Source organism: Sorex fumeus, unplaced genomic scaffold (genome assembly GCF_029834395.1).
Source record: "Sorex fumeus unplaced genomic scaffold, SorFum_2.1 ptg000098l, whole genome shotgun sequence".
Lineage (NCBI taxonomy): Eukaryota > Metazoa > Chordata > Mammalia > Eulipotyphla > Soricidae > Sorex > Sorex fumeus.
Window position 1 is genome coordinate 19,548,574 of NW_026606155.1, and position 27,966 is coordinate 19,576,539.

At 50.0% G+C, this 27,966-nt stretch overlaps 1 protein-coding gene across 1 annotated transcript; it reads left to right on the plus strand.

Moving 5' to 3' along the window:
- Window positions 1–18: 18 nt before the first annotated feature.
- Window positions 19–27,206, plus strand: ANGEL1 (angel homolog 1). The gene is made up of 10 exons (XM_056133624.1): window positions 19–137; window positions 2,931–3,506; window positions 4,908–5,134; window positions 5,546–5,615; window positions 6,130–6,563; window positions 9,979–10,105; window positions 10,743–10,853; window positions 25,357–25,426; window positions 26,073–26,236; window positions 27,019–27,206. The coding sequence occupies exons 1-10, from the start codon at window positions 74–76 to the stop codon at window positions 27,177–27,179; spliced, it is 2,004 nt and encodes a 667-aa protein (XP_055989599.1). The 5' UTR covers window positions 19–73; the 3' UTR covers window positions 27,180–27,206.
- The last annotated feature ends 760 nt before the right edge of the window (window positions 27,207–27,966 follow it).

The window sequence follows — 27,966 nt, forward strand, 5'->3', positions numbered from 1 at the left end:
AGCGGGGCAACTGGACAGCGGGCAGCGGGGCGGGCGGCGAGGCGGCTGCGGGCGCGGGGCGGGGCGGCCGGCCATGATCGCGTCGTGCCTGTGTTACCTGCTGCTGCCGGCCGCGCGCCTCTTCCGCGCCCTCTCAGGTACCGGCCCCGCGTCCTGGCAGGCGGGTGCCAGGCCCCGTCCGGCCTAGGCGGGGCCCCAGGGGCCTCGGGCGGCGCGTCGGGCGCACGACCCTCGTCCTCTCGGCCCGGCCAGTGCCCGAGTGCGGGGAGGCAGCCCCGCGGTGCCCGTTCTTGATCCCTCGCGGCCGGGGCCGGGGCCGGCGACCCTCGTGGGCAGCCCCTCTTCCAGCCGCGGCCTGTTGGGGCCCGCGGTGGCGGCGGGCGGAACCGGGCACCGGGCCCGGGGGTGCCGAGAGCGCCTGGGGCCCCCGCTGAGTCATCGGCCCGGCCGGGGAGAGCACTGGCCCCCTTGCGGGTCCCGGTGGATGCCCCGGGGGTCCGGGGACTGACGGACGGGAGCCCCGGGGGGGCTGCACACGCCCTGTAGCCGCCTCTCGGCGCCTTTCCCCGCCGAGCAGGGGCTCCGGGTGGCCCCCAGGCCGTGCCCAGCCGCTCTTGCCCTCCCCCTGCCCCCCGCCCCCGCCCGCCCTGCTCGTTGGGAAGCCGCTGCGACCCCACAAAACTCCCAAGACGAAGAGGGGGCAAGCACCTAGAGAGAGAGAGGTACTTTGTTAGGAGTCGGCCCCCCCCCCCCCCACCGACACGCAGTGTTTTTCCCTCGCTCTGTCTTTGGCCGTCATCGGCGCATCTTTTTTTAATTTTTTTTTTCTTTTTGGGTCATACCCGGCGAGGCACAGGGGTTACTCCTGGCTCTGCACTCAGGAATTACTCCTGGCGGTGCTTGGGGAATCATATGGGATGCTGGAATTGAACCCGGGTCGGTCTCGTGCAAGGCAAACGCCCTACCCGCTGTGCTATCACTCCAGCCCCTAAATTAAAAAAAAAATTTAATTATTTTATGATTTTCTTTTCTTTTTTCTTTTTCTGATTTTAATTGTATTATTTAACAGACACAGCTTCGTTGAAAGGCGCCTGTGCTCCCTATGTGTGCCCAGGTTGGGTTCTGCACAGTGCAGTGCCTGCCCTTTCCTCCAATAAAGTGGGCGTCCCACTCTGTTGGGGTTAGGAAATGAAAAATCGGAGGGGAAGCAGATGTCTTGAATTGTGTGGCCTCCACGGCTGGAGCGTTTCCAGTGCCCCAGATGGCAGCCTTTGGTGACAATATCTAGCCCAGCCGTTTCCTCAGCCCACTGCCACCCAGAGATGGAGGGGGATGATCAGAGGAAGACCCCCTTCCACCCACCTTTCAGGCGGACACAAATACTAGCTTTGTGTTTGGCTGCACAGGGACGTTCCCTTATTTTTTTCTTTAATAAAAGAATTCTGCTCCTGAAAGGCCACCCCACCAAAACCTACAAAATGGAAATGTAGCGACCTCTAACAAGTATCAACTCTAACTCCTTTGCCCCCAGGTGTGCGCAGACCAGGCTTCAGACGGTTTGCAGGTCTCAGCCCTGCTGACTTTCAGCTGCGGATCTTTCCTTATGGGGCTGTCCTGGGCTGTTCTTAGGCGCTCACCACTAGGGGCCAGCAGTGTCCCCACACTTGTGACAACCACAGTCCCAGATAAAGCCCATATGCCTGGGGGCAAAATTCACAACCACCCCCTCAAAAGACTAGTTTAGTGGGATTAAAAAAAAAAAACCTCTTCTGACATACTAACAAAGTGATCTGAAGAGTTTTGGGTTTTTTTTTTTTTATTTTTTGCCTCTCATTTGAGCTGATAAATCTTTGAGGATTGAGGTCATTATGGTGTATATCACTTGTCCATAGGACAAGTGATATAGTTTGGGTGTTTGCTCCAAAATACTGTGCTTCAAGTGCGAGGACTCTAATTTTAGGGTCCCCCCTCCCTGCTTGGTTGCCTGTGGGCTGTCATTTGTGGCTGCTCTAGTGGAGAGATGACTGCTGTCTCTTGCTGTCAGTTGGCACCTTCCGATTTGCAGCTTCTGATGTGTTAGGGAATAGGAAAGCTGATAATGAAGTAGTGAAGATTTATGAGCAGAATAAATAGCTTTGAAAAGAGGACCAAGGGCCTTTGCAAAGAAGCATGCTGGATAGCTTTTGAGGCATCCTTTTTTCTTTCCATGAGAACTTAGTCTTAGTCTAAAAAAAAAAAAACAAAACTTTTTTTTGTTTGTTTTGGGACCACACCTGGCTGTGTTCAGGGCTTATTCCTTGGCTCTGCACCTAGGGATCACTTCTGACAGGCTCAGGGAACTATATATAGAGCCAGGGACCGAACCCGGGTCGACCACAGGCAAGGCACATGCCCTAGCCTGCTGTACTATCTCCCAGGTCCCTTGGAATGCTTTTGGAAGTTAGATTGATAAAACTAGAAAAAACTCTTGGAGTTAGCGAGTTCAAACTTCCCTTTCTCCTGTTTTGTAGTTAAGAGGGTGCCTCCTCTGACATGGTCTGAAGTCGCCAACCCCCAGTCCTGGTTCCAATGTGACATGGGACTTAGAGCTGATGTGTGAGAGGAGTCTTCCCCTCTAGATAGATGGGGTGGTGTGATCATGTGCTTATCTCTGTCCCTGTAGTTCCTACATCTAGGCACAGAATATTCATCAGATTCCTGTCTTAGCAATCAGCCAGCACTTGTCAAGCCTGTAGCACAGTGTTGGCACATGGTAAGACTTTGCTCTGGTTATGGTGCTCCAGACAAACAACCCAGTCTGGTTCTGGGCCAGTACGTTACCACGAAAGGTGGCAGTGATTCTTGCTCTACATGCACTGGAGGTTCTGGTTAGAATTAGGGGCCGAGCGCTGTGATCCTCTTATAACCTGGTGTTTTGCCTTTCTTCTCAGATGCTTTCTTCACGTGTCGAAAAAATGCCCTCCTGGCGAAGAGCGCGTCCCCCCAGGTAGAGGGCGACTTTGCCATGGCCCCTCGGGGCCCTGACCAGGAGGAGTGTGAGGGCCTGCTGCAGCAGTGGCGAGAAGAGGGGTCAAGCCAGGTACCTTCAACAGTGAACGAGGGGCCCCTTGAGGATAAGGGCCTCGCCCAGAGCAGCCTGGCCCTCCTGATGGATAATCCGGGAGAACAGGATGCTGCTTCAGAGGACAAGTGGCCCAGTAGGCAGCTGAGCGACCTGCGGGCAGCTGAGAACCTGGAGGAGCCTTTCCCCGAGGGGCTAGGAGAGGACCCCGTTCCGGAAGTGGAGGGCCCGATGTGGGCCGCGGTGCCCATGCAGGCGGCCCCCCAGTATGCAGACTGTGCTGTCCTCCCTATGGGTGCCCTGGCCGCAGAGCAGTGGGAAGAGGACCCTGCCGTGGTGGCCTGGAACATGACAGCCGAGCCTCTCCCCCAAGAAGAGGCTCCCATCTGGCCCTTTGAGGGCCTGGGGCAGTTACAGCCTCCCCCAATGGAAATCCCATATCACGGTGAGTCTGCAGCCGGCGGAGGGAGCTGTGGCAGCCAGTGGTTTGCAGGGCGGGGCGGTTGCAGAGCAGAGCTAAAGTCATTCTGGGGGTCGGCTGGGGGATGTGGGGGAGGGACGCATCCTCTGCCTCTTGTGTTCTCCTTTTCGGAATGTCTTGTGGTGTCACTTAGACATCACCTCACCTTGGCCTGTGTGGACTTACATGTAGATAAGAGCGACATAGAGGGTTTGAAGTGATAGCACAGTGGGTAGGGCGTTTGCCTTGCATGCGGCTGGCCCGGGTTAGATTCCCAGCATCCCATATGGTCCACCGAATACTGCCAGGAGTAATTCCGGAGTGCATGAGCCAGGAGTAACCCCTGTGCATTGCTGGGTGTGACCCAAAAAGCGGGGGGGGGGGGGGGGGGGGGGGGGGGAAGAAAAGAGCCACAGAGAGAGCAGGACCTGCCCTCAGGCCCACAGCCATGTGTTTCTCCCATAACCACTAACTGTCGTTCTTATCGTCTTTGCTGTTGTTTCTCGGGAGGGGACCTGTGGACTTCCCGGGGGCAGGAGGGAGCTCTCCCACCTTCTTCTGCTTTCATGCTTTACTACCTGGGCTTCTTCCATTAACTGGGAGAATGAGCTCTGCGACTCAAGTCAGTCTGAAAGCCACTAACACACTCCCATGCTCTCGGGACAATGGGGACACATACTTTCCACAAGCTCCCCCAGGCGTGGAGGTCAGAGAAAACCCACAATTGAAAGAAATTGCTCTAGAAACGTCTTTAACCTCAGCTGACTGTGAAGCCCATTCATCTGAGTGGTTCCCCAGGGAACCAAGGGTTCATTTCAAGTGAAAACTGGTGGGCCTATAAATATTTGTTGAGCATGTAATAGGTCCCGGGAACTGTGCTAGATACTGGGGACGCAGTGGTGAGTTTGTCAGGCTGAGAAAGTCCCAGATTTTATATGCAATTTACTAGTCTTGGGGGGGGGCTGGAGTGATAGCACAGTGGGTAGGGTGTTTGTCTTGCATGCGGCCGACCTGGGTTCGATTCCTTCATCCCTCTTGGAGAGCCCGGCAAGCTACCGAGAGCATCCTGCCTGTACGACAGAGCCTGGCAAGCTCCCCATGGCATGTTCAATATGCCAAAAACAGTAACAACAAGTCTCACAATGGAGATGTTACTGGTGCCCGGTCGAGCAAATTGATGAACAACGGGATGACAGTGCTACAGTGCTACTAGTCTTGGGACATGCTCCAAAGTACTGCTAATATCGCCACTGAGGAAGGTCCAGGTGACAGGGAGGACAAGAAAAAAGAAGCTTCAGGTAAGGTGCTGTGAACGCTGAGTTAGGAGAGGAAGTGGTAGCTGTCTCTGGAAAACGTACATTGTGCCTCTTCCCACCGCCCTTGCAGAAATCCTGTGGCGAGAATGGGAGGATTTCTCCACTCAGCCAGATGCCCAGGGCCTGGAGGCAGGGGATGGCCCTCAGTTCCAGTTCACGCTCATGTCCTATAACATCCTGGCCCAGGACCTGATGCAGCAGAGCTCAGAGCTGTATATGCACTGCCACCCGGACATCCTAAACTGGAACTACCGCTTTGCAAACCTCATGCAGGAATTCCAGCACTGGGACCCCGATGTGAGTGGAAAAGGGGGGAACGTGTCCTTTGCATGCTGCTCACGGCTGCCCCCGGGATGGGAGTTCTTCCCTGGGGCTGGAGGGTGCCTGCCTGGTGCACCCTGGTGTTTGGGGGTGGGGGGCAGAGGCTGAAAAGCCCTCCTCAGTGTGTACTTCCTGGGCCCTTTCTGAGGGGAAGGGGCCCCGGGGCAGCCAAGGCACAGGCAGGCGCCGTTCACGTTGCTGGTTTCTCTCAGCCAAGGCTGGGCCCGTGTGTGCTGCTGGCGGCTGTCTGGACAGAATCATTTCCCACGGGACCCTGCCTGAAAGCCACAGGGCTTTTGCCACCTGGGCCCAGTGCCTGCCCAGAGTCGGGGTGGGCAGCCTGCATTCTAGCAGCCCCGGAGTAAAGTGTCTCTGTCCTTTCCCCAGATCCTGTGTCTCCAGGAAGTCCAGGAAGATCACTACTGGGAGCAGCTGGAACCTTCTCTGCGCATGATGGGTAATGCTGTTCCCGTGCTGCCGCCAGCTTCTCTCCCCACGACTCCTGAGGGTGCTGACTTCCCTGTCATTTTAGGAAAATGCCAGTCTCTCAAGCTAGCATCTTTTTTCCATGGGCGGGAAAGGAAGTCGCGTTCTGCAGCCTTGAAGGCAGTTCCGACATAGGGCCACTTAGTCCTTAAAGCAGCCAACGGTGTGATGCCCAGGGTTATCCCCATTTCACAGCTGAGGGAACTGAGGTCTTGAAAATTGGCATGACTTTCTCAAGGATTCAAAGCTACAAAGGAGCAGAGGTTGGACCTTGCCGGCTGCTAGACTCCATGCTTCTCCTCTGGAGTTGCGCTGCTTCATACCCGTCTGTCCCTCCTTCCCACTCAGACCTCTGGCCAGGGCAAGGAATTCCTGTATTGCGGGCAGGAGTAGTTCCCAGACCCTCACCCTTGTCCACTGGCGCCGGCTGGAGGGATTCAGGCTTTGCGCTCTGATGCATCTCCTTGCTGGGGTGTTCCTTGCAGGCTTTACCTGTTTCTATAAGAGGAGGACCGGGTGTAAGACAGACGGCTGTGCTGTCTGCTACAAGCCCACGAGATTCCGCCTGCTCTGCGCCAGCCCTGTGGAGTACTTCCGGCCGGGCTTGGAGCTCCTCAATCGGGACAACGTGGGCTTAGTCTTGCTGCTGCAGCCACTTGTCCCAGAAGGCCTGGGACAGGTCTCGGTGGCCCCGCTGTGTGTGGCAAACACCCACGTCCTGTACAACCCTCGCCGGGGCGACGTCAAGCTGGCTCAGATGGCCATTCTCTTGGCCGAAGTCGACAAGGTGGCCAGGTTGTCAGACGGCAGCCACTGCCCCATCATCTTGTGTGGGGACCTGAACTCTGTCCCCGACTCGCCACTCTACAACTTCATCAGGGATGGAGAGCTCCAGTACCATGGGATGCCGGCCTGGAAGGTGCAGTGGGGAGGGCCACTGAGGGCTTGGGAGGTTTGGGTGCAGCCCAGATGCTGTTCCAGTGGCACTGGCCTGGGGATGCCAGTTCTGGCTCCCTCGTGCTTTCTTTGACTGCCTTGAGTGGTTTGTGTCAAAATCTGGAATTTAGGGACTCTCCAACACCTTGATATTTGTCCAGTTTTTTGCCATTCACTTGTTTTCGGTTCATAGGTAACCCCTTTATGACCTACCTTTTTTATCTTAGAGCAAGTGATGACTGTCGCATATTTGGTTCTGGGCTTGTGGATGTGTTTTCTGTGTTTGTGATCCATGTTCCTATATGGCTGCAGTTAGGATGCACGTGTATTAAGCACTCGCCTCGTGCTCAGTGCTGTCTTAAGCATTTTGTATGTAGTAAGTCATTCATTTTCATTTTCTAAGTAAGGGAACAGGGGCACAGTGACGTGGAGTGATTTGCTGACTCTTATGCAGATAGGGTGGAACTCGGATTTGTGAACAGGCGGTCTAGTCCCAGGGCTCCTGCCCTCCAGTATTGAGATGTGATGGTGGCTAACAGCTGGTGTCAAGTCCATGTGCCCATTTGCCAGGAGATGACACTTTTGATGCATTTCATTTCATTCATTTATTTATTTTTGCTTTTTGGATCACACCCGGCAATGCACAGGGGTTACTCCTGGCTTTGCACTCAGGAATTATTCCTGGCAGTACTTGGGGGACCTTATGGGATGCTGGGAATCGAACCTGGGCCAGCCACTTGCAAGGCAAATGCCCTACCCACTGTACTATTGCTCCAGCCCCTGCGTTTCATTTTATAGTTAGGTTTTATTTGTTTTGGGGTTTGGGGGCCACACCAGTGGTGCTGACGGTTTTCTTCTGGCCCTGAACTCAGGGATCACTACTAGTGGCACTCAGGGGACCATATGGGGTGCCAGGTATCAAATGCGGGTTGGCCTTACCCACTGTTCAATCTCTCTGGACCATGTTTTGTTTTTTTCTCTCTTAACAATGCATACCTGGGCTTGTCTCATTCCTTTAACCTGCTGAATAATGTTGCAGAGATATTGCTTGATTTTATCACCGAGTATTTAGTCCTGTTGATGGACATTCAGTTTGCGCTGATTTCTTTCTATGTCACTTAATCTTCCTGGTTCCTTTGTTTTTGCTCATAGTGATCCAACTTATTGTTTAACTTTTGGCGAGACGTAGTGGAGAAAGGGCACAGAGCAACTCAACTGTTGAGCACTCTGGGCTTTTGTTGTAATGAGGTTATTCAGATGCCAGTCATGTCCTAGTTGCCACGTGTACAGAGACAGGCGTCATCCTTCCAGAAAGTGGCTATGGTCGGATGCCCAGGGAGCTGCAGTGCTTCCTGACTGTGTGTGCCATGTGACAGGCAGCCTTTGCACAAGTCACTCAGGGCATGTATCTTTTTTTTTTTTTTTTTTTTTTTTTATAGTAGCCAGAAATTTTATTCTTCAAACACTATTACCCATACAAATGTGTGGTTACATTTTTTTTTTCATTACATTGTTTATTTCTTTTTTTTTTCTTTTTTATTAGTGAAACGACATGAGGTACAGTTGTAGATTTACAAATTTTTGTGCTTGGATCTCGGTCATACCCCGATCAAATACCCATCCCTCCACCAGTGCAGGGCATGTATCTTGAAGCAAGTCAGTCCCAAGTTCAAATCCCTGCTCTGCCACCTCGGGCAAGTCATTTTACTTCTGTAAGCCCCGTTTGCCTCATTTGTACACATGAAGCAATGGCACCACTTCAAAGGGTTCCTTCTGTTAGTGGATTCAATGAAATAATGATATATTTTCCAGTTTGGTGACAGACCTGGATATGTACCTGGATATCTGAATATCTCCTGGGGAGAGATAGTACAGTGGGCCGAATGCTTGCCTTCTTGTGATTGATGATCTCCGGCATCCCATTTGGTCTCCTGAGCACCAGCAGGAGTGATCCCTGAGTGCAGAGCCAAGAGTAAGCCCCGAGCACCACTGAATGTGGCCCCCAAACAAAAAAAAAAGCATTTCCCAGTTTCTGCTTTTCAGGAAGCACTCAGTAATGGGTAGGGATTATTATCACCATGATTCTTAATTGTATGTGCTATTCCTAGACCATTTTACAGTAGGGAACATTGAACCCCAGAGCATTAACTGACTTGGCTAGAAGGCGCCCAGCTAGCAAATGGCTCTTACGTACCAGGTCCTTTGGGCTTCAGTGGCATGTTGGAATTGACACCTAGCTCTAAGGGCAAAGACATCCTGTCCCTCGCTGCTCTGCTCAGCTCTTAGCATAGTGTCTCACGCGTAGTCACTGTCACTGTCACTGTCCTCCCGTTGTTCATCAATTTGCTTGAGTGGGCCCAGTAACATTGTGAGACTTGTTACTGTGTTTGGCATATCGAATACATTACATCACGGGGAGCTTGCCAGGCTTTGCTGTGAGGGCAAGATACTCTTGGTTGCTTGCCGGGCTCTCCAAGAGGGGCAGAGGAATCGAACTCGGGTTGACCATGGTGGCTGCATGCAAGGCAAACGCCCTACCCACTGTGCTATCACTCCAGCCCCTCACGCGTAGTAGGCATTCAAATACTTGGTGATGTTAGATGAAAGAAGTGGGATCTAATGCCTTTGTTGGAGATGTGCAGATTATGTCACTTGTTCCCAGGCTACTTGTTGACTCTGACCAAGGATGAAAGCATAGATATAGTGTATAGTGGCGGCCAAAACTTTGCTGCCTTTCCATTTGGTTTCACCCTGTGCTTCTCTGATAATGGGCAGAAGAAGTTGGACTTGATCTTCAACCCATTATTGGAGACTGGGGGGAGGAGCATCCAACCCTTGAGGTCCTGTGGTCTGGTCCTGGCCCATGATGGGACAGACAAGGATGTTTCTCATCTGCTGCCCTGGGCTTGTCTGTCTGCACTGCCTGGCTCATGGGTGACATAAAGCTCCAGATAGCCCTTGGCAGAGAAAAACTTCCCAACCCCTGATCTAGATGGTCCAAAGAAAAGTCTATACCCATTACAATTAAAACCCCTGAAAGCTGATGGTCCTGAGGAGGATTAATGTTGATTTTTATGAGGTAAAGTGTAGGAGACGGTGTGTACCTGTACTTCAGTTCTCTGTGGCTCAGGCCTTACACTCATCCTGCACTCTTTCTTGATCACAGATATTTCAGTGGAGTTATTTTATAAAGTGATTTTTTTCAATTAATTTATGTTGAGCCTTCCCTTAAGTATATGTGGCTTACCTATCCTTTGTATGTGGGGTGTGTGTGTGTGTGTGTGTGTGTGTGTGCGCGCGTGCGCGCGAACACACACATTTGTTTCCATGTTTCCCTAAACAAGCCTTTTCCTTTTCCCATCTCGGTTTCCTCCTACTCATCCCGTCTTTCCTTGTAGGTATCAGGGCAGGAAGACTTCTCCCATCAGCTTTACCAGAGGAAGCTGCAGGCCCCCCTGTGGCCCAGTTCCCTGGGGATCACTGATTGCTGTCAGTATATTTCCACCTGTCACCCCAAGAGATCAGGTGAGCATGTGTCGCATTCTTGGCTCACTGCACCTCCACAGCCATTTGGGAGAAAGCTGAACCTCACCGGCAACCTCCTGAATAGTCTTAGCAATTTTCTGTGTTTTGGTCACCCACCAAACAGGACAACATTATTTTTTTGTTTTTTGTTTTGGGGCCACACCTAGCGGTATTCAGGACTTACTCCTGACTGCACTCAGGGATCACTCCTGGCAGTGCTTGGGGGATCAAATAGGGCACCAGGCATAGAACCTGGGTCTATCAAGTGTGATGCAAGGTGGCTCATGCAAGGTGAGTTTTATCTGTCCACTGTTCTATCTCTTTGGCACCTGAGAGAGATAACTTTATTTATTTTGGTTTTGGGGCCACACCCAGCAGCAGTGCTAGGGGTTACTCCTGGCACTCTGCTCAGGAATTACTTCTGGCAGTGCTGAGGGGACCATAGGCATGCTGGGCATTGAACCCGTGCCCTACCTGTTTTATTCTCTCTCTGGCCTCCTGAAAGGGTTAACTTTAAACCAGAGCTTTGTCCACAGAATTCCTCTTTGTCCCCCACTAGCAGCTCCTTGGTATGAAGGAGGTCTTAGATGCAGCTCCCGTTCCCATCCTTCACCGTGTGGTTTTTCCTGGTTTGCAGAGAGACGTAAATATGGCCGGGACTTCCTGCTACGTTTCCGCTTCTGCAGCGTTGCTTGTCAGCGACCTATAGGACTGGTTCTTATGGAAGGAGTGACAGATACTAAGCCAGGTAACGGGAACTAAGTCTGTTTCCTTGGGCTTCTTTCTTCCTCACCCCTACTATTGGTCAGTTATGTGGTTTTCAGTCTTTTCTAGGTATAATTCTTAGAGATCAGCTTATACTAATAGGGATGCTAAGAAGGAAGGTGAGTGGAGGTCAGTGGCCTTAGACATACATGGAAGTACAGAATGGAAGTGGTGAGGACACGGACCAGGAGTCGGGCTGCCTGGGCTTTCACCAGCTTTGACTCTTTAGTAAGGCACTGTAGCACTGTCCTCACATTGTTCATTGAGCCCTAGCGGGCACCAGTAATGTCTCCATTGTGAAATTTGTTAGTATTTTTGGCATATCGAATACGCCATAGGTAGCTTGCCAGGCTCTGCCATGCAGGAGGATACTCTAGGTAGCTTGGCGGGCTCTCCAAGAGGGACAGAGGAATCGAACCTGGGTCGGCCACATGCAAGGCAAATGTCCTACCCGCTGTGCTATGGGAGAAGTTTTATAGTAAGGCATTTAACTTTATGAGGCTCAAGTTGCTTTTAACAGGCATGTGTACAGCACATATGAATACATATGGATAGGAGAGACTATCTGCGTGATGGGCATTGAATCTACTCAGCTGACTATTGTGCTGGTCATGATAAACTTATTTTTTTGATGTTTGTTTTTGGTTTGGGGTCAAACTTGGCGATGCTCAGGGGTTACTCTTGGCTCTGTGCTTAGGAATCACTCCTGTCAGTGCTTGGGGATCATATAGGATGCTGAGGATTGAACCTGGTCAGCCATTTGCAAGTAAGGCCCTAACCACTGTACTGTCACTCTGGCCCCTGTGATAAACTTCCTTCTTTCAAGAACTTCCCCTTTGAATGGAAGTGAGTGTGCTTGTTGACATCCTCCCCTTCTTGTCCTTGATATCTCGCAAAAGGAATATGGAGAGCGGAAAAAGTAACTCAGACTCCCATCTTTCAGAAAACAAGAAGATGGGAGGTTGAAGGGCTGTCTGCAGCCTCAAATCGTATGGGGGGACATGGCTCCAGGACACACTGGGGGCAGGGCAGGGCCAGCTGGAGAGCTCCCGGATCTTAGAAAAGACGTGATTGCTTTTCTTCAAGAGGAGAAAGAGCACAACTAAAGCACAAAATAAATCCCTTCATTTATCAACAGGATTAGCTGCATGGATTGTGGCAGGGCTTCCTCTGACACCTTCCCACCCCTCAAGCCACATTGGCCTGAAGCAGTTTGTCTCTCAAGGGGAGGAGGGGAGAGGAGATACTTCCAGCCTGGCATCTGGAAGGAAGTAGATGAAATGGGTTCATCTATGACTGGGGAGACAGCTCAAAGGGCGGGAGTGCACGCTTTGCATAATGGCAGTTCCAGATTCAGCTCCCAGCATGATTCCCAAAGAATCAAATAAGGAAAAAGGAAAGGATTTTTATATACAACATTGAGTCATGAAAAATTCCTGTTACTTGGAACATATGCTCAACTCTTACTGAGATAGTAACAAAAAGCTCACTGAAAGCTGAGCTATACTTACATATTAAAAGGGAAAAAAAATAGAAGAAACAGGAAAAATTAAAGGCATTAAAGAATTTTTTTTTTTTTTTGGAACAAGAGAGACAGTACAGTGGGTAGGATGCTTGCCTAGCAAGTGTCTTATGTTTGATCCTCGGCATCCCATATGGTCCCCCAAGCACTGCCAGGAGTCACCCCTGAGTTCAGTCAGGTGTGGCCCAACGCCTGCACCCCCCACCCCAAAGGAAAATAGATGATATGGAAACTGAAGAACTCAAGAAAAAAAAACATGAAATAAACAAAATTTAAAGCATCATATAAAATGGGGGCCCGGGGGTGTCTCAGAGGTACAGCGCCTGTGTTGCAGGTACAAGGCCTGGGGTTTGATGCCCAGCACCACCCCATATGTCAAGGGCAATCCCCACTTGTCACCTTGGCACCATAAGAGTGTGAATAAGAACTGCAACGGAAATGTCAGCCCTCCATGAGCTCCGCCACCAAGTGTATACCTGTCTAAGTCGCTTAACCCAAAGGTGCCTGAACACTGCAGCTGAAATGCATGAGCACTGAAGTGCCAGTGTGTGTCTCACAGCCCAGAGTGCTAGCTCCACGGAGCCCTGCAACTAAACAGGGTGGCCACCAGCACTGCAGCAAACGGAATTGTAAAAAATATTGTAAAACAAAACAAAACAAACACAACTTTTTATAATTGTCAAATTGTGAAAAAAAAATCATTAAGATACAGAAAGAATTGGATGTGGCATGAGTGACTAGCACTGCTGAAAGCAAGAAAAGGGACAGATGCCAGGAATTTTTTTTTTAAAGTAAGTAAAAAGATAAAAAGGATTAGCAAGAAGAGGAGAATAGCAGAAGACAGGAAAACTCAATGTATCATTGAGTGCACAAGGAAAACCAATATAATGGCACAAAAGGAATAGAAATATGCTTGAGGAGTATTTTTGCAAAATGAAAAGATCTAAATGTTTGGATGAAGAGCATATTAGGTATCTCGATGAGAAATGAAGGGGGATTCACAACCAACCCAGGTTTGATCCCCAATATCCCATGTGGTCCCCAGAGCACTGCAAGGAGAGATTCCTGAGTACAGAGCAAGGAGTAACCCTGGAGCATCGCTAGATATTGCCAATCCCATCCCCATCCCCCCAAAAAAGAAAGGAATGAAGAGAACTTAACAGTAAGATAGACTGGATAGAAATCAGGATATTCCTTCGGGTAGTCGAGCCAAAGATTTAGCTGCTTTTAATGGTGAAAATAATTGGGTCGGTTGCAGACTTCTTCATATTGAGTGCAGAGAGGTGGTCCAGGGGTTAAAGAGCCTCCCTTGCATGTGGTCATCCCCGGGTCTATCCTTGGCACTGTTTGGTCCCCTGTGTTTTGCCAGGAGTGATCCCTGGGCACTAAGCCAGGAATAATCTCTAAGCACCATTGGATTTTACCCCCCACAGCCCCAACCACACTTCTTTTTAATATTCCAACTCTAGAAGACATTCGAGCAAGTCTTCAAGGGAAGAAGATATTGACTCAAGGATTTTATACCTGGAGGTGGGGAGACAGCTGTGGGTCCCCAACACTGCATGACATCCCCAGAAACTCCAGGTGTGACCCTGGTATCCTCCTGGGTGGCCTGGTGGCCTGCAGCACTGGGCACCAAGCCAGCACCAAATCCTCGGATTCTAACATGGAAAACTTTAAGCCTGATTGCTAGAGTATACCTAGGAGCAGTCCCTGGACCCCCAGAGCACTGCTGGGGAGGACCCTTCACCAGAGAAGAGTTTGATGCTCTGGGCCTGGGGAGGGCCTATTGGCTGAAAGTGTCAACCGAGCGAGGGTTTGATCCCCGGTGCCACCTGCACACGCCACATGAGGCCTTGAGGAACCTGCTGTCTGGGGTTCTATGTGCACAGTACAGCCCGGTGTGTGTGTGACCCCTGAGGAGACCTGCAACCGGAAATGACGGGAGAGCACTGGCTGGGAGTGAGGCCCCACAAGTGCCGTGTGAGCACACAGCAGCCCCCAAGAAGAACTGCAGCCAGGGCCTGGACTCCCAGCAAGAGCCAGGATGTGTGTGAGCACCACATCCCGGGCTGTGCTCCACAGCCATGTGGCAAGTGTGGGAGTGAAGCAGGATAGAAAGACATGGTTTGTTTTGTTTTGGGGTCACACCCAGCAGAGCTCAGGGCTTACTTGTGGCTCTGCACCTGGCAGGGTTTGGGGGGGGGGATATAGGTGGTGCCCGGGATTAAACCTGGGTCTGCCACATGCAAGGCAAGTGCTCTTCCCACTGTGCTTTCGCTCGGCCCAAGAAACACAACAGACTTCTCTTCCTCTCCTCCCCTCCTTCTCTCCCTCCCCTCTTTCCCCTCCCCCCTCCCCTCTCTTTCTCTCTTGCCCCTTGTTTTGGGCACCACACCTGGCAGTACTTGGGCAACATACACCCAGCTCTGTGCTCAGGGAATCCCTCCAGGCAGTGCTGGGTGGAGCATGCGGTGGCTGGAATCGAACCCGTACAAAGCTTGCACCGCAACGCTTTGAGCCTTCTCCCTGGCCCCAAAGCTGTCTTGAAGAAACTACTTAAGCCTGACTTAAGATAGCCGGCCAGGCTGAGGGTTGTTGGATGTGACTCCGGACCCCCAAGCCCACCAGGAAAAACAGATGACCGAGCAATGATTGGAAACAACTATAGTAAAAGGACTAGTGGGAAGCAATGCATTTGTTTGTGTTGTTGTAGGAATTTGATCAGAATTTGGCCTTCTGCAGGTGGGAGCTTTAGCACAGCAGGTAAGGTGCTTGCCTTGCATGCGGCTGACCCAGGTTCGACCCCTCCTGCCAGGAGTGAACCCTGAGCACAGAGCCAGGAATAAGCATCTGGCAGAGAGCTGTGAGCATTTCAGTGGCTCAGAGTTTTCATTCTGTTTTGAGGACCCACACAGCTGAGCTCTGGGGCTCCTCCTGGTGTGCTCAGGTGGTTCCCAGTGGCATTGGATGGCCACGTGATGCTGGGGATTGAGCCTAGGGCTCCCACATGCAAAACGTGTGCCCCAGCTCTTGGAGAGACCTCCCCCGGGCTCAGATTTGTTTTCAATCGCAAAGGTAAAGGTCTAGTTATATTTTTGGCAGTGGCAATAACGATGATGACCGTCCTGCACGGGCCTGTGCCAGGAAGTGTGATAAGCACTTGTATTAGTCGAGCTCAGACAGGAAGATGTGGCTCAGCTTTTTAAAATTACAAAATCCTAAAGTTAAACATGGCAGGATCCCACAGGAAATTTCATATTAAATATAGGTTATTAAAAATACCAGGGACCAGAGTGATATGATAGCAGACAGTGCAGCGAGAGTACTGCATGACTTGCGTGCATGCCGCCCAGGGTTTGATCCTCGGCATCCTCTGTGGCTCCCCCCTAAGCCGTCCAGGAGTGATCCCTGAGTAAACAGCCAGGTGTGCCCTCCCCCAAACCAAAACAAAATAAAATGAAAATATCAGGGATAATGTTTGAAACACACAATAAATATTTCGATGGAATAATATTCAGCTAAGAACCTTTAAATACACTCTGACAGTGACTGCCTAAGTGCAGACACTGTGAAAGAGGCAAGTATTCAACTCACCAGAAGTGAAAAGTAAGAGCAGGATTTTCTAAATCGAGGTTAAGTGTATATAGCACATCCGTCCGCCTCATCCTGTTGCGGAGCTCAGTCACCCCTCCCCGGTCCGGACAGGCTCCTGAGGAATCTCGTAAAGCTGCCGCCGTTCTCAGGCGTCTTGGGTCACAGGGAGGAAACGTCCCTGCTGTGTAGGGAGCACATATCATGAGTTCTTCCCTAGAGGAATCCCTGAGATGTGAGCAAAGATCTCAGTCTAGGGTCAGAGTCCGTTGACCCAAGTGGGAACATCAAAGCCTGCCGCCTTCCCTGGGACTCTAGTTTTGGGTAAGCCCCGAGTTAGCACAGGAGACTGGGTGCCTTATCATCAAGCTGGCCCTGCGGAGGGAGGGGCTTAACCCCTCTCTCCCCGGTGAATTCTGAACAGCCAGCATGACCCGCCACCTCCCAGAGCCCTCCGGAAAGGAGGAATTTATAAGGAGGGGATCTCCATTTTAAGTCCTTCCTTGTTAATTAATATTTACTATTTACTGAGCTCTTCTTTCTGATCGAGTTGTTCTATTTTTTGTTTGGTGGCCACACCAGGATGTGCTCAGGGCTTACACCTGGCAAGGATCGGGGGACCATACGCGGTACTGGGGATCAAACTCAGGTTGGCTGTGTGTAAGGCAAGTGCCCCTACCCTCCGAACCATCTCTCTGGCCCCCCGAGGCAGTTCTTAAAAGGGTGACGTGATGGTTTTACACTGATCGCTGGGAGCTTCAGGTCTTTCAGCTACCAGGGACAAACCATCTCCACAAACAGGTGCCATACAAAAAAAAAAAAATGGTAACATGATTAAAAAAAAAACAAACAGGGACTGGGGAGAGAGAGAGAGAGTACAGTGGGTAAGGTGCTTGCCTTGTGTGTGGGTGACCCGGGTTTGGTTCTCAGCATCCCGTCTCTTGCTGTAGTGTTTGCTGTTGGGGGTCACACACTTGGCCACAAGCTCCCAGGGGTTAGCGTTCCTTCAGCTGTGCTGCTTGCACATGCGTGCTCTGCCTCAGGCCGCCCTCTCACGGAGGCCCACACGAGTTCCATTTGGGGCGCTCCCCTGGGCCACAGCCTTGCTCACACAGTGTTGCTCATGGCTCCCCAGGAGCCATGCTTCTGCTGGGGGGTGAGGGTTGGCACATCTTTTGAGCTGCCGTGCTCGCACACATGGGCCTGGGGTGCAGCCGCCAGTTGCTTGCAGTGCTGGGGATGGGTCACAGGGATTAGGACTGGTAATTACATGCTTTGGGCAGGCGCTCCAAAGCCCTGGATTGCCTGGACCAGTGCATGATTTAGGGAATGGCCATTTAGAAACTGACCAGTGCTGTGGTACAGTGGGTAGAGCGCTTGCCTAGCACAAGTCCACTCCACTTCTGCCGCCCACCGAACCCCCATTTCAATTCCCGAGCACTGCCAGGAGTGGTGATCCCTAAGTGCAGAGCCAGGAGTAAGCCCTGAGCACTGCCTGGTCTGTCCCTCAATCACCCTGCCCCACCTCATTATTTTTTTTAAACAGACCAGGAGGCCACACAGCAAAGGCTGACTTAAAAGCTTTCTGATCAGGGAAATTCTACATCTGGCTTTTCCATTGACCCATGTATGACACATTTGTCTCCCTCATCCCAAGTACTTGCAGAACTGACTTGCATGTGCTGCCATGGGCCTTGCAGTGCTGCCATGGGCCCAGGATATGCAGATGCGCAGACAGGGTCAGCTTTGGCCCAGGTGGCCTCATGGAACAGGTGGAAACTTGACTCCTGTGTAACTACCAATGTGGTGCTTGGTGTAGCCAGTGCTGTGTGGGTAGAAGCCGCGTGGAGAGAACCAGTTTCAGTAGCCTGCTGGCCACGGTGATTTTTATGGCATTTTGGAGTGGGTAAAATTTGTGTTATTAATATTTTTGTTCCATGTACTATCACATCACCAATCACAAAGTGAAACTGCAGAATATACCAAGGAGAGATGGTCAGAAATGACCCAGTGGTAGAAGATTTTGTTTTGTTTCGTTGATGGTGGTTTTTATTTTGTTTTTGTTTTGGGGCTACACCTACTATGACCTTAGGGATCCTGCCTCTGTGCTCAGGAATCATTCTGGGGGCAACTTGGGGGACGAACATGGGGGCAGGCCCATGTGCAAGGCAAGAAAGAGCCTTTTTATCTCTGATACCGTAGCCTGGTAGAAGGTTTTAATCTAAGTTTGCCATAAAGCAGATGAACACAAGATAACTGGGACTGGAAAAGATATAAGTAACATGTAGTATAGTAAGTCTGATATGTACAAACTCTGAACATGAAGGACACATACTTTTTAAGCATCCATAGGAAAATCTTAAGAATTGACCATGTTAGACTACCAGAAAGATTTCCATAAAATTTAAACAATAGGTATAGAAAATAGTTGACTTTCTTTAATTGCGCATGCATTAAAAAGTAGAAATTCATAACAAACAAACAAACAAACGCTGTCCTCCCATTGTTCATCGATTTGTTCTCCATTTTGTCCATTTTGAGACTTGTTGTTACTGTGTTTGGCATATTGAATACGTCGCCATGTGGGCATACTCTCGATAGCTTGCCAGGCTCTCTGGTAGGGGTGGAGGAATTAAACCCGACTCGGGCCGGGCTGGCTGCATGCAATGCCCTACCACTGTGCTATCTATCCCTCCAGCCCTAGAAATTCAAAACAAAGAAGAAAACAATGTCAGGACTGAAAAGATAGCACAGCAACTGAGGCACTTACCTACTTACCTTGTATGCATTCAACCTGAATTTAATTTCTGGCACCATATCTGGTCCCCTGAGCCCTGTGAGGCATGAACCTTGTAGGCAGAGCTAGGAGTGAGCCTTGAGCACCACTGGGTGTGACCCCAAGCCCCTCCTCCCCACCCTCCCCTAATGAAGAACAAAACAAATGTCATTTGAACATTAAAAGAATTTCTTTTGGGGGGGCCACACTAGGAACTACTCAGGGCCTACTTCCAGCTGAGTGCAGGGTTGATCCTGGCTGGAGAGGCTAGATGTGAAATCCTGCCTTTTTGCATGCAGACCATGTACCCCAGTCCTATGAACTGTCTCTCTGGGTTATAGTTAAAAAATGTTAAGCCACTCTTAGCTCTAAGGGAGATTTAGACTGAAGTTATAGAATATGTAGAAAATAATAATAGGGAAAACAGCAATATATCTGTGGGATATGGCAAAAGCAGTATTTAGTAAGCGTTTCATATGATTTTACAGAATATTTAAAATAAAATATTAATAGATCAAAAAAGGTAGACGTAAGAAAACCACTCAACTTAAATTAGAAAAAGGAATAAAACTGAAAGTAGAGAGAGAAGAAAAAAAGTGAAAATTACTTAAAAACTGAAAAAATAGAACTGTAATAAATTGAAGGTTTAGTTGTCTGAGCAGAGGAACAGCTGTCAATTCTGTAAGCGTTTTAAGCAGATTAGCTAACTAGTTTAAGGGTGGGGAGAGTGAGCATAAATAATCTGGATGCAGAAGAAATAATAGGATTATAAAGGGGCCTGTACCTGGCTGAGTGCAAATTGAAATGGGAAACATTCATTTTTTTAAATGTAATTTACTAAAACTGATTGTAGGAGGGAGAGATTCTCGCTATTGGTGGTGGGGAGCCAGGGGTTAGGATTAGTGAAAATTCTCACTGCAGAAAAAAGAAAACACACTCATATTCTCTACTTAAGAATCTCTTCCTAGGCTATGTTAACACAAAAGAAAAAACCCTTTTTGGTTTGTTTGCTTAGGGGCTATTCCTGCCTCTGGGGCTGGAGTGATAGCACAGCGGGTAGGGTTTTTGCCTTGCAAGAGGCCGACTAGGCCGACCAGAGTTCGATTCCTCCGCCCCTCTCGGAGAGCCCAGCAAGCTACCGAGAGCATCTCGCCCACACGGCAAAGCCTGGCAAGCTACCCATGTCATATTCGATCTGTCAAACAACAAGTAACAACAAGTCTCACAATGGAGATGTTACTGCACCTGCTCGAGCAAATCGATGAACAGTGGGAGGACTGTGCTGTGTGTGCTGTGTGCTCAGGGATGACCTTAGGTAGTGCCAGAGATTTGAACCAGGTTAGCCTCTGTAAGGCGGCACCTTACCTACTGTACTATCTCTACAGCATGATGCAAAGTATTTTAAACACAGAGGATCAGGGAAAAAAAACGAGTAAGTAGCTCACCAAAAGAGTCATAGATCATGACCAAATGGAGTTTACAAAAATAAGGAAAGCTTGATGTTGGAAAGTCATTGACTTAGTATGCTAATATATTTATGAAATCTATAGATGTTGAGACATTTATTAAAACTTATTTATTCTAAATTTTGAAAAGAATCCTGGACTGGAATGATAATACAGTGGGTAGGGTGCTTGCCTTATATGCAGCTGACGAGGGTTTGATTCAGAGCATCACCTATGATCCCCCAGTCCAGGAGGTATGTAGATCCCAGATAACAAAGCCAGGAATAAGCACCACTGGGTATGCTCCAAACAAAACAAAAAGATGAAAACAGAAATAAATAAAGGTATACTTCTGTGACTTATTCAGATCTGGACAGCCATCACCACAATCTAATTTATTTTGAGGGGTGGGCCAAATCTGGTGATGCTCAGGGGTCATTCCTGGCTCTGCACTTGGAAATTCCTCCTGGCGGTGCTTGGGGATGTGGATAAATGGACGCCAGGGATTGAACCTGGGTTGGCCACATGCAAGGCAAGTGCCCTGCCCATTGTGCTGTCACTCCTGCCCACACAATCTAATTTTAGAGCAATTTTATCATCTCAAAGGAGCCCTATATCTGTTAGCAGACATTTTCTGCTCACCCCTTCCCTTGTGAAAAATCAGTTGGTGGGAATGTGTGGGTTTTGGGTTCTCAGCTCTGCTTCACTCATCTAGGTCTATTGTCAAGCCAGTAACACTTAACTTGATTTCTTTAGCTTTGTCTAAGTTTAAATAGGTAATTCTAAGTCCTGCAACTTTTTCCTGGTAATGTTGTCTATTAAAGGTCCACATGTATTTTGGGATCAGTGTATCAGTTTCTGCAAAAGCAAAACAAAACAAAACAAAACCAGATAGGCTTTTGGTAGGCTCTACAAATATGTAAATCAACTGAGAAGTATTGCCATTATAATAACAGTATCTTTTGACTGACACACAGAAATTTCTTTCCATTTATCTAGCTCTTTAATTAATTCTATGTGTGGTAGTTTCCAGTATCTTGTATTTCTTGTGTTAAAATTAATTCATAATTTCAATTATTTTTGGTGCTATTATTATTCTTAATTTAATTTTGGATTTCTCATCCCAAGTATTGAAATACATATTTATATATTGATTTTATATCTTGCAACATTTTTTAAGAGAATGTTATTTTAACATTGTGGTTTATAAAGTGGTTCATATTAGAGTTGTTTCAAGGCATTCAGCTTTTCCGGTATCAATCCCACCTCCAGTGTCGCCTCTCCACCATTGCCCCCTGTTTCACACCCAACCCCGAATCCTGCCCTCTTGGCAGGAACAAAATTGTTTGCTTGGTATTGCTTATTACAAAAAAAATGGTAAGTGAAATTATTAAAAATGAGTCTAGTAAAAAAGTTTTGTGAAAATAGTTATATTTCACAGTGATGTTATTAAAGTCATTGAGGACTCACTGAGCTATTCCTTGCTGGTTGAGCCTTCTGTGTTACTGTTTTGCTTTCTGAGCTTAGGGGGCGTCTCTGCTATTCACCCATCTAATTTGCTGTGCTCCTACTGGGCGGTCATTGTGGGATTTGGAGGGGTTGAGGCTGTGTAATAGGCTAGAGCGATAGCACAGTGGGTAGGGCGTTTGCCTTGCTATGTGGCTGACCCGGGTTTGATTCTTCTGCCCTCTCAGAGAGCCTGGCAAGCTACCAAGAGTATCCCGCTCGCACGGTAGAGCCTGGCAAGCTCCCCATGGCATATTCGATATGCCAAACACAGTAACAAGTCTCACAATGGAGACATTACTGGTGCCCACTTGAGCAAATCGATGAACAATGGGAAGACAGTGCTACAGTCCAGCTGTGTATAAGACTGTGTGCTCCAGGACCCCCAGGATCTGTAGAACTGGGACAGTTTTCTGTTCACCTCCCTCTCTCAGGGTGCCCCAGAGTTTTCAACCCCCCGTACCTGTGTAAGTCTGGGAGTTTCATTGGCTTGGCTTCTCTTTGGAGCTTTGTTGTGGAGCAGGGAAGTTGGGCTGTTAGTACAGAGGTAGCTTCAGAGTACAGGTACAGCTGCTGGAGCTTCAGCCTGACCCTGACGTCCCCTGAGGGGGCCCTAGAGTTTTCAGCCCGAAGACCTGTGTCCCTGTGAGTTTTGTCAGCTTGGCTTGATAGCTCTTCTGAGATCAGTCGTGAAGCTGGGCTGTTAACATGGTGTTGGCTGTGGGCTATGGGTATTTTGCAATCCTTGTTTGCTTGTTTGTGTGTGTGTGTGTGTGTGTGTGTGTGTGTGTGTGTAGGGGGGGGTTGTCTTGTTTTAGACAACCTGGTAATATTTATAAATATTACACACCTGGCGATGCTCAGGGCTTACTCCTGGCTCTGCACTCAGGATCACTCCTGGTGGTGTTTGGGTGTATGGGGTGCTAGGATTCAAAACTGGGTTGACAGTGTGCATGACAAGTGCCCTACCTGCAGGACTATTACTCTGGCCCCCTTGCAGTCTTACTGAGCTCATTAGTTATTTAGCGGAGTTCTTTGGATAAACTGTATATAAGATCATGTCATCTTGTAAATAGAAATTATACCTTTCCTTCCTATCTGAGTGCCTTTTATTTCTTCCTCGTTAGAAGAAACTTTCTTGTCCTTGCTAGAATGTTTAGAACAGTGTTGAATAGAAGTGGTGAGCCGATGTCCTTGTTTTGTTCAGTCTTTTTTATTGTCATGCATGCAGCGCCTGTATGCTACCACTGAGCTACATCCCTGGCCGTGTGTGTGTGTGTGTGTGTGTGTGTGTGTGTGTGTGTACCATGTGTATGTGTTGCCAGGGTTTAAACCCAGTACCTCACACATGCAAGGCAAGTGCTCTCTCAGGTACATCCCTGGTCCAAGTCTTCAGTCCTTCACTTTTTCTTGCTAACTGGGTTTTCCCCTATTCCTAGTTGTTGGGTTTTCTCCTATTCCTTGTTGTTGTGAGGAACTGTTAGAACTTGTCATATTTTTTCTGTACTTTTTTAATGTCATCATGTGATTTTTTTGGTCCTTCAATATTAATATGATTTTCGGATGTTAATCCAACCTTACATTCCTTAGATAAATATTACCGTTATTAATCATTATTTTACATTTTGCTGGAATTTAATATTTTTTTTTGCAGTGCTAGTGATTGAACCTAGGACATCACACATGCAAGGCAAATGCTTCCTCCACTGAACTATGTCCCCAACCCTAAAGGCTTGCTAGTATTGAAGAATTTTATATTTACAGTCCTAGAAAAATGTTGGTCCATAGTTTTTCTTGTACTATTTTGGCTAGCTTTGATATCAAGGCAATACTTATATATCATGGCTCGAGTTGGAAAAGTGCTCTTGTTTTTTGGAAATGTGCATAAAGCTTTTTTTAATTAACTTTTTCTTCCTTCCTTTTTTCTTCCCTCCCTCCATATTCCCTCACTGCCTTCCTTTCTTCCATTATTTCTTTGATTTTTATTTTTTATTGAGATATCATTGGTTTGCAAGAGTATAAATGTTTTTGTTTTAAGCAGTACTCTCTAACCACACTTACCAAAGTACCCATAGTCCTTCCCCACATATCACTGGACCCTGTCACGCCACTCTCCTGCCTTGGTGACCTCAGTTCTGTTGTCAGATTCCAAGGGTTTGTTTTCCCTGGACACTGCCCCTCCCTTGCTCTCTTTTTTTTTATGTCCCTCATAGACGTGCCATTATTTGTTGCTTGTCTTTCTCCTGCTAATTTATTTACTGTAAACCCCTCCAGTTCCATCCGTGTCATAGCAAAACAGCAAGAGTTCGTCTCTCCTAGTGGCTGGCAAGCCTGCCTGAAAAGCTCAGCCGGATTCCCGAGTGAAGCCCTCTGGCATGAGCTTGTCTATGCTGGAATATTCTAGTGCCTGGATCCCCATCTCTGTTTCTTATAGGACAGTTCAAATTGTGTGTCTGTCTGTCTATCTTCTTGAGTTCATCTCTGTGGTGTGTGTCTTTGTACGGCCGTGTCAGTTTGCCTGTTGTCTAGTTCATTCGTCTCCACTTGCAGTTTCCTGTCAGAGCGGCAGTGACATTTCCACTGTCATTCCCCATCTCACTGACCCGACCCTTCTTTTCCCAGACAGTCTAAGGGTTTGTGTGTTTTGTTGATCCCCTCATCTGCCTGGCGGCCGAGGACCCGTGGTGACTTCCCTTCAGTTCTGGAGGCTGGCTCTCGGGGATCCTGCGGTGCTGAGGGCTCTGGGAAGCTCTGGACACCTTTGCCTGAGCACTGGTTCCATTTACAAGGGCTCTGCCCTCATCACAAATTCACTCCAAGAGTTCCCAGTTGCGCCTCTTGATCCCGTCATACTGGCATTCGGATTTCAACATATTTTGGATTAGACACAAATGTTCAGCACCTAACACCCACTACGGTCAGTGGGATCCTAGCAGTCTCTCCTATTTCTTTCCTGATGTTGGTCATGTGTGTATTTTTCCTTAGCAGTAGGTGTGTACCATTATGTGTGTGTGTATGCACACACATACGTAGACACACACAGTGGACGCATGTGAGAGAAATCTCTATAAGACTGGAGTAGCATCGGTCGCTCTAGAGAGAGGGGCGAGTGGCAGGGAGCCTGCAGGCCCCAGACACGACTCACAGACCTTTTGCTCTTGGTGCCCTGGCATGGTGGTGCCTCCGCAGAATAGGATTTAAACCTTAAGAAAGCTTGCCTAGCAGTCTGACGAAGTATCAGCTGTCTTCAGGGTTCTCTGTCTTCCAGAAGGTTTTTGTTACTGTTTTGGTCATTGTGTGGTTTGGATTGGATTGGATGTCATGTTTAGTTTGGATTTGGGGGCAATGCCATCAGGACTTACTCCTGGCTCAGTACTCAGGGACCACTCCTGGGGGAGCAGGCAGTGCTGGGGATTGCACCTAGATTGGCTGCCTGCAAGCACCCTATCTTGCTGTTCTGTCTCTCTGGCCATTGGAGATTTTTGACTCTGTTTCATGGTTTTCTTCCTTGCCCTAACCTGTTTACTTCCCTTCCCCCTTGCGGAGCAATCCATCCAGGACCAGAGGGGAATCGGAGGTGTGAGGTTTGCACCTGTGCCACTGTCTATGCGTTGGTAACCCTTCCCTTTGGGGCCTTTTGCAGAGCGACCTGTTGGCTGGGCCGAGTCCATCCTGGAGGAGGACATGTCCAACCCTGAGCCCGTCTTCCCCAGGTACGCATCTCCCTTTCCCTAGGGCCTGAGGGACAACCTCGGCTTAGGCAGGAGAGACAGCCCCTGGGCACCCGAGGTTGGTTTGCGGCATGCTTTATCTCATGCTCTCTTTCCTTGATCTGTGCTGAACTGATGACCAGGTCAGGGGAGGCAAGAGTGACCCGCTTGCCTTTGCCAATGATGAGTGCTCACATCCCCAAGGAAACTCAGGGAATGCGGCCTCCCACAGAGCGTGCTGACCCTGGATCCTTTTCCAGGCCGCAAGGGGAGAGAAGATGGGTGCAGAGCACCTGTCTCTGGCCTAATCTCAGCCTCCTATTACTGCTGGAGGGATTTGCTGAGATGGAGTTATCTGGAATCACCCTCTAAAAATACTTCAGACGGGGTGGGGAGCACTCTTCCCCGTGCCCCCCCCCCCCACACACACACCGCCTGGCCCTCCAGGCACTGGCTGGAGTAGTCTTGGTGGCCCACCAGCCACCATGGGGTGTGGTCCTACCCCTTCTCTCAACACTTCCAGATATTGGTCCCACAATATCCATTGCTAACCATGGCAGAGAACTCCCAACTTCAAATTTGCCGAGGAAGTGAGCTTGGACGAGGCTCATTTCTGCGTGTTGCCTGACCTCTGCCCTCTTTCCCCCAGGACTGTGGGCACCATCCAGCACTGCCTTCACCTGACCTCGGTGTATACCCATTTCCTGCCCCAGCATGGCCGACCAGAGGTCACCACAATGCCCTTGGGTCTTGGAACAACAGTGGATTACATCTTCTTCTCCGCTGAGTCTTGTGAGACTGGGAACAGAACTGGTAAGCCTGGTGGGTGGGTGTTGGGTCCCTGATTGTCAGCGAGGCTGGGTGTTTCAGCCATGGCCAGGCGGCAGCTCCTGACCCAGACCAGGGCCGACTGCATCCCCCCTCTGCATGGTCCCCGTGTCACTCTTCTCTTGGGCCATGTGCCTGCCTGGCTATCTCTGTAACCTTAGGGTGCCTTTGTGTAGAGACGAACACAGAGCTGGGGAGTGCTGGAGTCTGCTTGCGGGCACCTGTCAGTGATGGTGTGGTTAGCACGCAGGTGCTGGTCCCTGCCCCCACCTGTCCTGCTCATCACAGTCTCCAACCCCCGGCCTTTTGAAAGAATGTTTGCTTGTTTGTTGTTTTGTTTTTTGGCTTTTTGGGTCACACCCGGCAATGCACAGGGGTTACTCCTGCCTCTGCACTCAGGAATTCCTCCTGGTGGTGCTTGGGGGACCATATGGGATGCTGGGAATCGAACCTGGGTCGGCCATCTGCAAGACAAGCACCCTCCCTGCTGTACTATCGCTCTGGCCCCTGAAAGAATCATTTTCAAAATGTGTATGACCCGATCACTTCTGTGTGAGATGGAAGTTTTATCTAAACACCCTGAATTTGCAGCTTTTCTTGGGGAATTTGAAGATGCTGCTGGCCCGCTGGGCCTGGGTACACGCTCTCTGCTTGGCCCCCACGGCCTCGAAGCTGCCCTGCTCCGTTCCTCCGTGGGTGGTGGGGTGGCTGAGAGCGTGGTCTGGGGGCGGGGCTGCCCTCTCATCCCCTCCCACCCGGCTCCCCAGACCACAGCCTCTACCAGGACGGAACGCTCAAGCTCCTCGGCCGTCTCTCCCTCCTCTCCGAAGAGATACTCTGGGCCGCCAATGGTTTACCCAACCCCTTCTGCTCCTCTGACCACCTCTGCCTGCTGGCCAGCTTCGGAATGGAGGTCACGGCACCATGACGGGCTCCCGGGGGAAGTGAGCTCACCGAGTCAAGAGACTGGAAATCCCCTGCGCTTCTGGAGACTTAGAGCCGAGAAACTTACGTCCCCCCCCCCACCTTCTACCCCCCACACCTCCTCTTGTTCCCTTCCCCCTCCGGTTTAGATTTGCTCCGGGCCTGTCCGTGTTCTCTGCCTGTGGTCCCTGCCCCGCCCCAACCTCTTCCTTATCCTGTGCCACCTAACTCGGTGGCCCGGGGAGAGGCAGAAGGGGGGCTTCCCCCTTCCTTCCATGTATCCAGCACTCCCCCTTGATTTTTAATGACCAGGGTTGTGGGAGCTATTGATCTCATTGGTTATTTGCTTTCAGGCCGTTTCTTGGTACCCTCTGACCCGACTTTCTCCCTGCCTCCTGGACCCCCTGGGGGGTCCCGCCCTCTTGCCAGGCACCCGCTCACACGAGAGGTGTGTGGGGCCGGCTGGGTCCTCTTGGGCCGGGACCAGCCTGTGTGGCCATGCCCGCCCTCCTCATGTGGCCCAGGAGATGTCTGCAGCTGGCCGGCGGCCACGGGGGCCCGGCCCTCCTCTCCATAACCTCTCTCCTAGGCGCGTGTCATGCCGGCCGGGACGTCGTCGTCATTGTCTGGGCTCTGGGACCCAGGGGGCTTCGCAGTTGGGAGCAGCAGATCTGGGGACCCGCCTCCTGCCTCAGCGGCCCCCCCGACCTCCAAGCCTCTCACCCAGCACCCAGAGCCCCGCCGCAAGGCCCACAGGCTTCCCCTAGCCTTGTCCCTTTCCTAGACTTCCC